Raw genomic sequence first — 12,179 nt, forward strand, 5'->3', positions numbered from 1 at the left:
GAGAAGATTAAATAAAGGATTTCGATGCCAGGCCCTCTAGCTAATGAATATGCCTCTTAACTCTCACGAAGTACTAGTTCAACAAAAAAAACTCTCACGAAGTACTTACATTTTCTTATTAGCAACTACCTACTTGTAAAGATTTGAATTTGACAAAGAATTTATCAAAGTTATATTTATATAGATGTAAGAAGCAACCTCACATTGGACACCACCAATCACCACTTAGAAAGTCCAATCTCACTTACAAAGATGGCTATAGGATGAGCTATCCTTGGTATTATGAAATCCTAATCATTTTATTAAGTGATTACCCATAAAATCAAATCTTTGCCAAAGTTAATTTTCATCACAAAAAGATGTGAAAGCTAATTATCATAAGCAACACCCAAATTATATCATAACCACTCAGGAGTCCTAATTTGTTTTTTTGTGGCTCAATACAGGACAATAGATTGTATGTTTGGTTAGAATCTTTAGGTTTTCAATTGGTCATTATTATCTATAGGGTCTAAATGGCTCCTTACTTTATGACCAACTTACTGCATAGATCTCTATTTTATCAAAAATATTCAGATGGTCCCCTTTTTCCGTTACCGTCAAATATCCGTTAACTCTCTTTCCTCCATCTCATCACCTATCTCTGTCACGTCATCCCTCTCGCCACTTCATCATCTTCTCCGATAAAGTCACCGACCGGTCAAAATTTCCGGCGACTTTCATACTTGAAAAAAAAATCTCTCTTTCCACTAGGGTTTGTGGAAACCCAACCCTAGACCTGTTGAAGCTTTTGTGTTTCCCCAAACCAGATCTAGGGTTTGGATTTCCCCAAAGCAGATATAGAAATCCAAACCCTAAGTGGGAGAGAGAGAAAAAAATTGAAGTATGAAGGTTGTCGGCCGGTCGCTGAAATTTTTGACCGGCCAGCAACCTTATTGGAGAATATGATAAGGTGACGAGAGAGATGACGTGACAGAGATAGGTGATGAGATGGAGGAGAGATAGTTAACAGACATTTGACGGTAACGAAAAAAGAGGGTCATCTGAATATTTTTTATAAGGTATGGGACTACGCGGGAAGCTGGTCGTAAAATAGGGGGCCATTAGGAAAATTACCCTTATCTATATTTAGATTAATGGATCTAACAAGTAGAACTGGAGCTAGATTATCTTGAGGTGAGGTCTATCATCTATGCATCCACAACTTTTGTTGTAAAAAGTAGAACTTTCCGCCACCATTTAATTTCATATATATGTATAGAAAAAAGAAGAAAGTATAATAGTTTTCAATAGAAAAGGGAGAGTTTTGCACTCAAATGCTATTAGAAAGATCATTTTAACATATAATCTAATGGGCTTTCAACAAATAAAAAAGTGTAGTGTAAAGGGCTAATGTGATGGCCAGCCCGTTTATCGTATTTCCTTTGTATTTTATGTAGGGATAGAGTTGTCACTTATTATTATGGTCTTCGTATAGGCATATCTCTGATTTTTTTAAGATTTTGTTTGTTTCAATTCTGATTTTGGCTCAAAACTACTTGCTTGATCTATGGCATCTCTACTGTTAATGACATGGTATGTTATTAAACTTCCCTCTACTCTTAACCCCCACTTTATTTGATCCAAAAATCTTGCATGTACCATGCTGGTTCCATGGATTTGTTGGTGTTGAAAATTTTCATTTTGATTTCATCCGATTCATCATCTGATCACATTTTTTTTGAAGTGGCAGCTTGAAAAGTGTGAACTGACAACAGAGAAGGACAAAGTGGGAATAGAAAGGTTAATTTTAACCGTCTAGGACGAAAAAGAAGAAAAGAAGTCACATATGTATTTTCGCTAAATTAGGGTGTCAAATAAAAAATTGGTCATAAACTAAGGGGCTATCTAGAAAATAACCATTAAATTTTGATGAATTGAATCCTAAACTCTCAAAATAAAGTGGAAGCCTCCTATTTGGTAGCCTTATTAGGTTTGCTAGAAGGGGTTTAAGTTTTAGGTTATTTTTCAAATGTCCCCCAACTTTGTGACCAGCTTCCTGCCTGGCCCCTTACTTTAGCAATGTATGGCCCCCTTTTTCCGTTATCTTTAACATTCCGTTACTCTCTCTCCTCCATCTCTTTTTCTCTCTCTGCCAGATCATCTGTTACGCCACCTCATCATCTTCTCCGGTGAAGGTCGTCGGCCGATCTAATTTTCGGCCGGCGACCTTCAAAACTTTTTTTTTCTCTCTCTCCTCTCTCTCTCTAAAATTTTTTTTTTTAAATTCTCTCCTCTCTCTCTAAACACTCCGGCGAAGGGTTCCCTTCGCCGGAGTGTTTAGAGAGAGAGAGAGAGGGTTTTTTATTAAAAAAAATTTAGAGATAGAGAGGAAAGAGAGAAAAAAATTTATGTTTGAAGGTTGCCGGCCGGATGTCGGCCGACAACCTTCACCGGAGAAGATGATGAGGTGGCAACAGATGATGTGGCAGAGAGAGAAAAAGAGATAGAGGAGAGAGAGTAACGGAAAGTTAAAGATAACTGAAAAAGAGGGTCATATGGGTATTTTTGCTAATCTAGGGGGTCAGGCAGAAAGCTGGTCACAAAGTTGGGGGCCAAATAACCCTTAATTTTTTTTTGTGGAGACATGCTATTAAACAATGGCGTTTTATGTTTCCCGCCCAAAATCAAAACTTTTCATGAGTTTAAGAGTCTGTCAACTTTTCCTGATTACCACCACCGCCAGTCCACCACCAACTCACCAAGAAGATACTTAATTAATCAAATCAGAACCGTACTTATCGGGATAAATGTTCAATTACTACTCATTCATAATCATTGACCATTATATTGTTTGACTCTACTATCCAACGGTCATATTTAATTTTGTAATTTAATAACACTTCTCTGACACCTCAAAGATACCTCTGTTCTCTGTACCCCATCCACAGTTTGAAACTTCAAAGAACAGAGAGAAAAACACTCACATGGATAATATCATAATTTTGATTTTCATTAAATCCAAATTAAATTAAAAAAAAACTAATTAATTACCCATTTTAATACTATATTTTCTTACTTACTAGATCATGAATGAAGATCCCATTTTTATTTTAGAGAGAGAAAGAGAACAAACAGATCTAGAGAGAGAGAGAGAGAAACTTGTTCTTCTTCAACTGCAAACACTTCTTATACATACAGATGAAAACCCAAACACCAAATTGACAAACCCAAGTTAGCCAAAAAAAAAAAAAATACATGTTCAATCTAAGTTAAAATTAAATCTAAACCCTAAAACAAAACTCAAAATCAAATCACACCCATTTACCACCACCACCCTTAACCTAAAATTAGCTTAAAATTAATTTTAACCTCATTTCCCCTAAAAAAAAAATCCCCCATTCCTCTCTCTACAAACTAGCTTTTAAACTACTACCTCATCAAAAATGGCTTTGTAATAATATCCTCCAATCTTGATTTTTCATGCATCCACATTTCCAAAACTAAAACCTCCTTCATTTTGATTCACTTCCTGCAACAACAACAACAACAACCAAAAAAAATTACTTAAATTTAACAACAACAAAAAATGAAAACCCTAATTTAATTTCTTCAAATGCCCATTTTTCTTACATGTTCATCAAGATTTTTGTTATCAAGTGCTGATGATGATGATGACCCACTTGTTTTCTCCCCATCTGAAATACTTTTATTAGGTTTCTTGGAATTTCTTTTCAACCCAAGAAGCTCTTTCCATCTGATTGGATTCTTGGGTGGTCTTGATGATGAACCACTACCATTACTACTAGAAATTGATGAAGTTTCTTCATTATGATCAGTAAGAAGTTCATCTCTCAAAGTCATCTTCTGCAACTTACTAGTGAAATTACTATTATTATTACCATTATCTTTGTAAGGTAATAATCTACCTTTAGAAAAAAGTTCATCAGCTGCCATCATATTATAATTAGTAACTGAAAACTCAAAATCTGAAGAAGGTGGTTGTTGTTGCTCTGATGATCTTCTTTCATGATTTATGATTCTTTGGGTATCAACGAAATCATTTGAGAAAGAGATTCTTGGACTACAAAAATTTTGATACTGTTCTTTATTGTACATGTCTAAGCATGCCATGGCACACAAAAAACACACACAAAACTTTAAGAAACCCTAAAAAACTTCTTTGGATTTCCTATCTCTATCTCTATACACCCCACTAAAGTTAGGTGGTAGTGTTGTATTTATATGTGAAGATTGTGATTAAAAAAATAAAAATTTAATGCTGTTTTTTTTTTGTCTTGGTATGGCTGATGATATCTCACAAGATCATGTCCTTGCAAGTCTCAATATGTGTGTGAGTGTAATATTATAGATATTGATAGAGATGACATTTTTTGTATTTTTCCAAAGAGTTATAAGGTGGGGTTGTGTTTTATCTTTCAGTCATACATGACTTTTGATTGAAATCAGAAACTAGATATTTTCTTTTTCAATTTGTAGTTGTCTCAAATGACCAATTAGAGTTTTTTTTTTTTTTTTTTTTTGTTGAACTAAATGACCAATTAGAGTTGATCTTTAAATCAGATGAAGTACTAATCAAGATTACATTGTCTTAAATCATCTGAAATGAGTATTGTGCTCTTAAGAGAGACCGATTCATATTTAGATAACAAAAATCATAGTCGTACTTAGAAAAAAAAAAAAACAAAGGTTACTTAAATTAGATCAGATATTATGTCAGTTAAGTCAAATATTAATCAACTTCAACGAATTAAACAGTCAACATTTTGACTTAGTCGAAACGTGTCAGATCCGTAATCATGCACGACTTTGCCAAAACCAACAAAGAAGATGACTTGTTAGAGCTCTAGCACCGTAGTCCGGGAAATGGAGGGTCAACACAAGTCTCCCAGGCACCTTGAGCTTTAGCATTACCTAAAAGCCAGCAGGTGTATCCGAGCCAGCTTTGCGATGAGCCTAGAAACGAGAAGCTTGTAGAAGTATGTTTAACACCTTAATCTTTGGATTGCCTAGCTAAGATAAATGTTGATTACGTGGAAGGCCAAATAACGTTCAAATATTTGTCTGTCATATCCAGACGTACCATCATATGAACTATGATCAGAAAGACTTAGTTGATTACTCTGCCACGTGACCCTCGTTAAGTTCGTGGTCTACCGTCGCCATGCAAGTCCATATAACATAACACATGTTAGCCTTGATAACAGATTTGATCTTTACCTTTTGAATTTTCTTTGGCATATAACCCGCAACAATTAACTGATTTGAGCATCGAAGTGTCTTTACAGGTACCCCCTCCATCCAGTCGTCAACGATAAAAAACGGCAATCATCAAATGTAACAGAGACAATATTACAAATTTTCATTGAATAAGAACACTCAAACATCAAACTCGACCTCAAACTTAACAGCTTGTAAGCCAACTCTCAAAAAATAAATGTTAGTAGTGAAAGCAAAGAAACAAATTTTCTTACTAAAAAGGTGGACTCAAGTGACATTGCAAGATTAGAATTTGTGACTAAGATTATTTAAAATTGTTCCATCAACCAAATATGGTGAGAAATAAATAGCCTCATAGTAATTATTAATGTTAAAGTACTATGATGTAGTAATTGAGAAGAAAATGAAAGAGTACTTTGATAATCAATATTTTTTTGTATGAATATATAATCACATGTACAAAGTAAATGTACTGAATGTACCTAGAATTGATTTGAATTTTTGAAAGGAAACAAAGGGACCACCCATCTTCTTTGGTGACCACATGAAATCTGGCCTTGGAGTTTCCTGGGTGGTGGTGGTGGTGGTGGTGGCAGAAGTACAGGTGAGTAAAAAAAACAGTAAAATGACATGCATTGGGTACAGTTTGTTTGACTCATCTTTGACTCATTTATTTTTCTATATTTGTTTTATTATATTATTATTAGCTCAGAATGAGCTGGCTGATCTCATGTGGCCAGAGGTGCCCTTAAAAAGCATTAAATAGAGCATGTTTGGAAACTGCTACTACTACTTGTCTACATTTTTTTATACTGTGCATTTAATAAAGTAACAGTCATTTGAGGTTTTTTTTTTCCTTTGATGAGATAACAGTTATTTGAGGTTGAACATTTAAAGTTGTTAAGTGGGATATAGATGTTTCAATTTTCATAAAATTTTGGCGAGTACCTGATCGAGTTGATTGGATTATGTAAGAACAAGGTTCAAGTCTCTTAGTCTGTTAGGATGCCTCCACTCCATACACCACTACCATTCTGTTTGACACCTATCGTAATAATAGGCGATTCATCTCGTCGTGATCTTCTCTTAGATTCTTAGAACTTATGTCAGTCCATCCTTGTAATGGCAGAGAACTCGCCGTTGTCTTTGTTGTGCTACTAGAGGGGAAGTTGGAATAGAAGAACACTATCTCGACTGTGCACCATCTTCTGCCACTTACTAGTAAAAAATTTATTGGGCCCTGAACGCCATATAGATTTGCTCTTAAAGCAAATCCTAAGGGGCCTAAAGTTCATATAATCCACCTCTCTTTCATCTATATCCAAGTTCAATAAATTTTATATTTTCACTTCCACGAGATCGAACTCGAGACCTCCATGTTGGTGAGTGGGGTTTCCAATCTTACACCAAGCAATTGGTGTTATGTAAATATTAATTGGTCTCTCCTTAACAATTAACATTCTGTTTAGCATTTGACTAATCACCAAATAAGAGTGGAAAAATTGGATAATGCATATGGAAGCAAAACGAAATATATAATTTTGCTACACCAAGAAAGAACAAAAGGGCATTTGGTCTAGTGGTATGATTCTCGCTTAGGGTGCGAGAGGTCCCGAGTTCAATTCTCGGAATGCCCCTCCTATTTGTTTTTTTTTTTTGTTCAAATTTCTAGTCTTCTGTCTCACTCATGTGGCCCATGTGTCACCTACATCAAAGATTCAAAGTATTTCAATTCTTAAACCTTGTTAGTTTTGTACAGGGTAAATTTTTTTTGCAATGCAGTTACTAATAGGTTCGTCCGCAAGTAAATTTTATGTTGTTTTATTACTTAAACCTGCAATCTAGTATTTGATCGCAAATGTTCCCTATCTGCATACAATGAATTACTATAATAATCGTCATTATCGAGTACAAGTGGTATGGTTGGCTTGCCCACCTATTTCCATCCAATTGAATAGAATCAAGTCAATGTGATGATTGCTCTTTAACTATCAAGACCTAAACCCCATCCAACTCATCAAAGGCCAAATTACCAAGCAAAGATGGGGTTAACTTTGATAAGGGGGGAATTGAATTGAATCACCTTGGGAAGGGCTTATCCTATATAAACCCCACTCCACTTGCATTGAAGATTTAAACTTAAAGAAATTAAAATTATCATGCACTCTTGCCAACAACAAATAGACTTTGAATATCACATTGGACTACTTGTAATCCAATTAAAGTAATACAATCTTCTCATTCAACCAATACAATATCATAAATACTTATCCCTTAATTCACACAAATCTTGTTATAAACTACTACACTTTTGTACTTAGAACATTCAATATACATATATACTACAAGAAAGATCTAGAGAGATTTAGAGAGAGAAATAGTTTGACCACCACCACCACCACCATTGAAGGTAGGAAACAAGTTCCATGAAAATAAAGTAATCCCTTTGTGGGTTCTAGGACACTACCATACTACTATGTTACTTCAATTAATTAGCTTTCTTCTTCACCAAACAAAGCTACTTAGACATACAACAAGTAACTATCTCTCTCTCTTTTATCTCTCTCTGTAAAATGTATACTTCATCATCAAACCAACATGATAATTATCACAAGGTTGATTATGCAGCTGCAGATTCAAATCCACGTCCGATCCCACCTCAATCAGTTGTAAATACACAACTTCATTACCAGAATCAACCACCACCACCAGCAACAGTACCATATATATCCAACAATAATATGCACATTCAAGGTCGACAAGGATCGATTCGAAGATGGTCCACTGGTCTTTGCCATTGTTTTGATGATCCTGGAAACTGTAAGAATCAATACCATTCTTCACCTCTTATCCACAAGTAATATTTTGTTGGTGATGCTAATTGGTTTTTTGTTTTTGTTTTCATTTTGGAAGGTTTGGTTACATGCTTTTGTCCTTGCATAACATTTGGGCAGATTGCAGAGATGGTGGATAGAGGCTCCTCAAGTAATAAACTATATCCTTCCTTTATACATGACCTTAAACACGACACGAGTACTTACCTTTGATATAATGTGGTTTCGATGGCGTTTCTGCAGGTTGTGTGGCCTATGGGGCTTTGTATGGGCTTCTGATATTAACGGGCTTCCCTTGCTTGTACTCGTGCTGCTATAGATCCAAAATGCGGGGGCATTACGACTTGGAAGAAGAACCTTGTGAGGATTGCTTAGTACACTTTTTCTGTGAGATGTGTGCTTTGTGTCAAGAACATAGAGAGCTCAGAAACCATGGCTTCGACATGGGAATAGGTATTTTCCATCCATATATATATATGCATGAGTTGATATAGTTTTAGATGACATATATACATGGTACTTGTGAATACCCAAATTCTAGACGTTATCGATATTTTTCCAGCTTTTGCAACTGAGACCCAAATCCAATTTTTGTTATTGATAAAATGTCTCCGCAAGATGAAATGTCTCTGCACTTACTAAGTTTGAGCTTCACTCCTATAGCCCAAACTATGAGCGTTCGAGTTAAAATGAAGTAGGGTTATCACATTTTCACACCCTCGGGGACAATTAGTCCTCGCATATGAGACCACTACTAACAACTTGAACTCTAGTAATTAACAATACTATCCCGCTTTGGGACTCATTCACAAGCCCAACCAATACATGATTTTTCCCGGAAAATGAAGAAGAAATATGTGCTCTTGAAGAGTGTCACCTCGTTATGTCATTTACATATTAAGGAAATTAAGACTCTTTGAGTGAAAATAATTCGAATAATAGATAGTTACATCTTTGTGTAATTGCAAAAAGATACTTATGTCAACATACAATTTTTTTTCCTTTCCTTTGAGAAAACCTAGAATTAAAACTTAATCGGAACTTGGTTGGATGAAGGTTGGCAGGCAAACATGGATAGAAGAAACCGTGGAATTACAATTGCTCCTCCCATCGAAGGAGGCATGATAAGATGATCAACTACAAGAGGAAGAAGATAACACCAATAAAGGGCTCACTACTTCTTGTGGCTTTTACTCAATGAATCTCCCTGTTCAATTTGCTCATTAGGGATAATCAAAACTCTTATTTTCTTTCACTACTTAGTGTATTTAATTAATCATTATTTTTTTTTTATGAAGAAGGATTTGAAGATTGTGAGAAGATGAAAAGGATGAAAAAAAAAATTGCACGTTTAATTAGCCATATAAAAAGGGTATTCTTCACATGTGAAAAATTAACCAGGTTTCGGCAAAATCCGCTAGTCGGAGGGGTTAACTTCAATTGCTACTAATTAAAAGGGGTGCCTTCAATTACCCGTTTCTGATAGGGTGCAAGTCAAAGTAGAAGAAATTTAACTTCAACCCTCCTCAATTTTGTTTCTCAGAAAAGATCTTTCAAAATCTCACAATTTCCTTTATAAGTTTTCTACCCCAAAAAAAATTCTTGTTTAGAGCCAAAAAAAAAAAGAAATTACCCATAAGGCCATAATCCAAATTCGACCAAAATACCCCCTCCTTATCAAACTTGAGATATTCTAGGTATTTCCTCGACCCCTTTTGACTTATCAAGATTACTACTAAAAAAAAAGCTAAACTTTCACGTTTCTTGTAAGGATGAAAAAGTAGTAATTTGTTTCTTACCCTAGAGTGGACTAGCAGAGCCCCTCAGTAGTGAGAACTTGTATTGAAGGACTTTTCCTATAAATAATCTCTTCTTGAGATTCTCTCTTATTCAGAGGGGGTTTTTGTTAAGATGGCAAACAACAACATAGCATTACCCGTTTACATGAAAAGCATACCAGACAACGATTCTGTATATATGTCGTACTGGGAGTCACCTTCCCATGAGGGTTGGGTGGTTGTACTCTGTCAATATGATGAAGATATTACCGAATTAAATTTAAACTCACGTAGGTGGAAAGAAGGTGATTGCTTTCTTTGGAATCCTGCAACGTTTCAGACAATTGTGTTGCCTTCTCTTTTCCATTGGGTTAAAGAATTACAATACACTGTCACGGAAGACAGTTGTGTTTTATCGTCCCCTCCAACCAAACCTAATTCTATGGTTTTTTTCTTCATGTGGGGTTCGAGCCTAGATGATGCTAATTATATCTTATTTTGCAATCCTGGAGAGAAACAATGGAGATCACAAGAAGTGTCACCACATGCTTATTATCTTTTTTGGTTAAAAGTAAGTAATAAGTTATATATAGCTAATACACACGAAGATGAGATCCATGAAATCAAAAGACTTGAACCTAAGCTATCTATGAAGTCATTCACCATTACTAACAATAATCGCCATCCAATTCAAGAAGAAGGCTTCAATCATGAAATGCATTATGTTGAATGTGGTAATGAACTCTTTAAAGTTGTTAGACAGTACCATTCTTTTGCTAGTTACGACAGAATGCTTTATATTAAAGTTTCTAAACTTAGTTTAGCTTCAACGGCTTCATGGGAAGAAGTGAAAAGTATGGATGATAATGTGCTCTTCATAGGGTATAGCACTATTGCTTCTTCCTCAGCAACCAAGTTGGGTCTAGAAAAGGGTTGTGTCTATTACACTCAGCATAACGACGAAGGCCTCTACAAATTCGACCTTGAGGACAATTCTATTTCTGTTTCTTTGGCTCTAACTTCCCGTCCACTAATGCAATCTAGTAGTGTATGGCTTGATATGGTTAGGGTAGCCAATGGAAGAAGAGAACATATATGTAGTAGAAACATAGAGGAAAAGTTCATGCTCAAAGTTGTGGATAAAAAAACTAGTAGTATCGTACAACGAACACTTGTATCTCCATGTTTTGTTTTCTTAAGAAAAGAGGACCCTGCCTGGAATTTCGTAGATGTAATGCATAATAACGACAAGTATCACATGAAACTTTCCGAGTTTTTATCAGATGCTGAAATTCGGTTCTCAAAGAGTGGTTGGTTACTAATGTCAGAAGGCAAGAACACAGTGTTCTTTTTCAATCCCTTCACGAAAGCAGTAATTCAACTTCCTAACTTGCATGATATATTTAAGATTTCAAGTTTCTCTTTCTCATCGTTACCTACTTCTTCAGACTGTGTGCTTATTGCTATTGAAGAACAGTATGGACATTTATGGATCTACTATATCTCACAAGGAGATAAGAGGTGGAGCTTTGATTCGTTCAGCAACACCATAATAGAAGAAGAGTCTGATAAAAGTCGCATGGAGTTCATCCCATGGCTTAATAATCCAGTTTTCTTTAATGGAGTTTTCTATTGCTTAGATCGCCACGGGACTTTGGGTGTATTTGACAAAAACAAAGAGTGCAAGTGGGAAGTTCTTGTGAAGCCTGAAAAACCTACTGATAGTTCTGTTCGGACAAGTTTTCTGGTGGAGTGTGAAGGAGATTTGATATCAGTGTTTTTAGGGCATCAAGGTAAAAATCTTCAGATATTTAGACTAGACTCCTCTAAGAATTGGGTTAGGGTTGAAAGTCTTCAAAAGCATATGTTATTCATCAGTGAAACCTCCAGTATGTCAGCAATTGCTCCAAATAGTCTGATGGAGAATAAAATCTACTTCGATAGATTCCATGGTCGTGAGATATTATACTACTGTGTTGATACACGTCGATATTACTCTCCCGGTGAACATTCTGCTGGGGATTTCTATGGCACCAAGAAACACTTAAATTGCACCTGGATGGAACCTAATTGGTCACATATCACAGATAGAGAGCTTGACTGGTGTAGATCTTAGAATTAGTTATTTTCTGAAATGTCAATTTGACTTTGTATGTTTTGACCAATTTGAACTTTGTGTTTCATTTATTCTCTATTTACTATTTATAGTAAAATTCTTCTATTCCAACCATTAAAGAGTGAAAAATAAGAAAGGAAATGAACTATAAAAGAGCTATTGTAAGAGGAGGCAAGAGGTGTAAAGATAAATGCACTACTAGTACTAGCTAGATAAACCGTAAAAATTTAT

General features: G+C 35.4%; 3 protein-coding genes and 1 non-coding gene across 4 annotated transcripts; 3 read left to right on the forward strand and 1 right to left on the reverse strand.

Moving 5' to 3' along the window:
* Positions 1 to 3,130: 3,130 nt before the first annotated feature.
* On the reverse strand, positions 3,131 to 4,317 carry LOC147570430 (uncharacterized). Its single transcript, XM_086656999.1, has 2 exons — positions 3,613 to 4,317; positions 3,131 to 3,511 (listed from the first exon to the last, which is right to left on the reverse strand). The coding sequence occupies exons 1-2, from the start codon at positions 4,111 to 4,113 to the stop codon at positions 3,461 to 3,463; spliced, it is 552 nt and encodes a 183-aa protein (XP_086513125.1). The 5' UTR covers positions 4,114 to 4,317; the 3' UTR covers positions 3,131 to 3,460.
* A 2,468-nt stretch (positions 4,318 to 6,785) lies between these two features.
* On the forward strand, positions 6,786 to 6,857 carry TRNAP-AGG (transfer RNA proline (anticodon AGG)). Its single transcript has one exon. It is a non-coding gene; the product is annotated as a tRNA-Pro (tRNA).
* Positions 6,858 to 7,355: 498 nt separating this feature from the next.
* LOC147570432 (protein PLANT CADMIUM RESISTANCE 7-like) lies at positions 7,356 to 9,424 on the forward strand. The gene is made up of 5 exons (XM_086656998.1): positions 7,356 to 7,757; positions 7,849 to 8,040; positions 8,134 to 8,205; positions 8,298 to 8,507; positions 9,111 to 9,424. The coding sequence occupies exons 1-5, from the start codon at positions 7,697 to 7,699 to the stop codon at positions 9,185 to 9,187; spliced, it is 612 nt and encodes a 203-aa protein (XP_086513124.1). The 5' UTR covers positions 7,356 to 7,696; the 3' UTR covers positions 9,188 to 9,424.
* Positions 9,425 to 9,826: 402 nt separating this feature from the next.
* Positions 9,827 to 12,179, forward strand: LOC147570433 (uncharacterized). Its single transcript, XM_086656994.1, has one exon. The coding sequence runs from the start codon at positions 9,966 to 9,968 to the stop codon at positions 11,946 to 11,948; it is 1,983 nt and encodes a 660-aa protein (XP_086513120.1). The 5' UTR covers positions 9,827 to 9,965; the 3' UTR covers positions 11,949 to 12,179.

This window comes from Eschscholzia californica, unplaced genomic scaffold, assembly GCF_041429995.1.
Source record: "Eschscholzia californica isolate CP2 unplaced genomic scaffold, dmEscCali1.0.p SCAF_1, whole genome shotgun sequence".
In the NCBI taxonomy this organism is placed as follows: Eukaryota; Viridiplantae; Streptophyta; class Magnoliopsida; order Ranunculales; family Papaveraceae; genus Eschscholzia; species Eschscholzia californica.

Coding starts and splice junctions, on each gene's coding strand:
- LOC147570430 (XM_086656999.1), bottom strand. CDS start 4,113: ATGGCATGCTTAGACATGTACAATAAAGAACAGTATCAAAATTTTTGT. Junction 3,512..3,612: donor ACAAAAATCTTGATGAACAT/GTAAGAAAAATG, acceptor TTGTTGTTGCAG/GAAGTGAATCAAAATGAAGG.
- LOC147570432 (XM_086656998.1), top strand. CDS start 7,697: ATGTTACTTCAATTAATTAGCTTTCTTCTTCACCAAACAAAGCTACTT. Junction 7,758..7,848: donor GCTACTTAGACATACAACAA/GTAACTATCTCT, acceptor TTGATTATGCAG/CTGCAGATTCAAATCCACGT. Junction 8,041..8,133: donor TTTTGATGATCCTGGAAACT/GTAAGAATCAAT, acceptor TCATTTTGGAAG/GTTTGGTTACATGCTTTTGT.
- LOC147570433 (XM_086656994.1), top strand. CDS start 9,966: ATGGCAAACAACAACATAGCATTACCCGTTTACATGAAAAGCATACCA.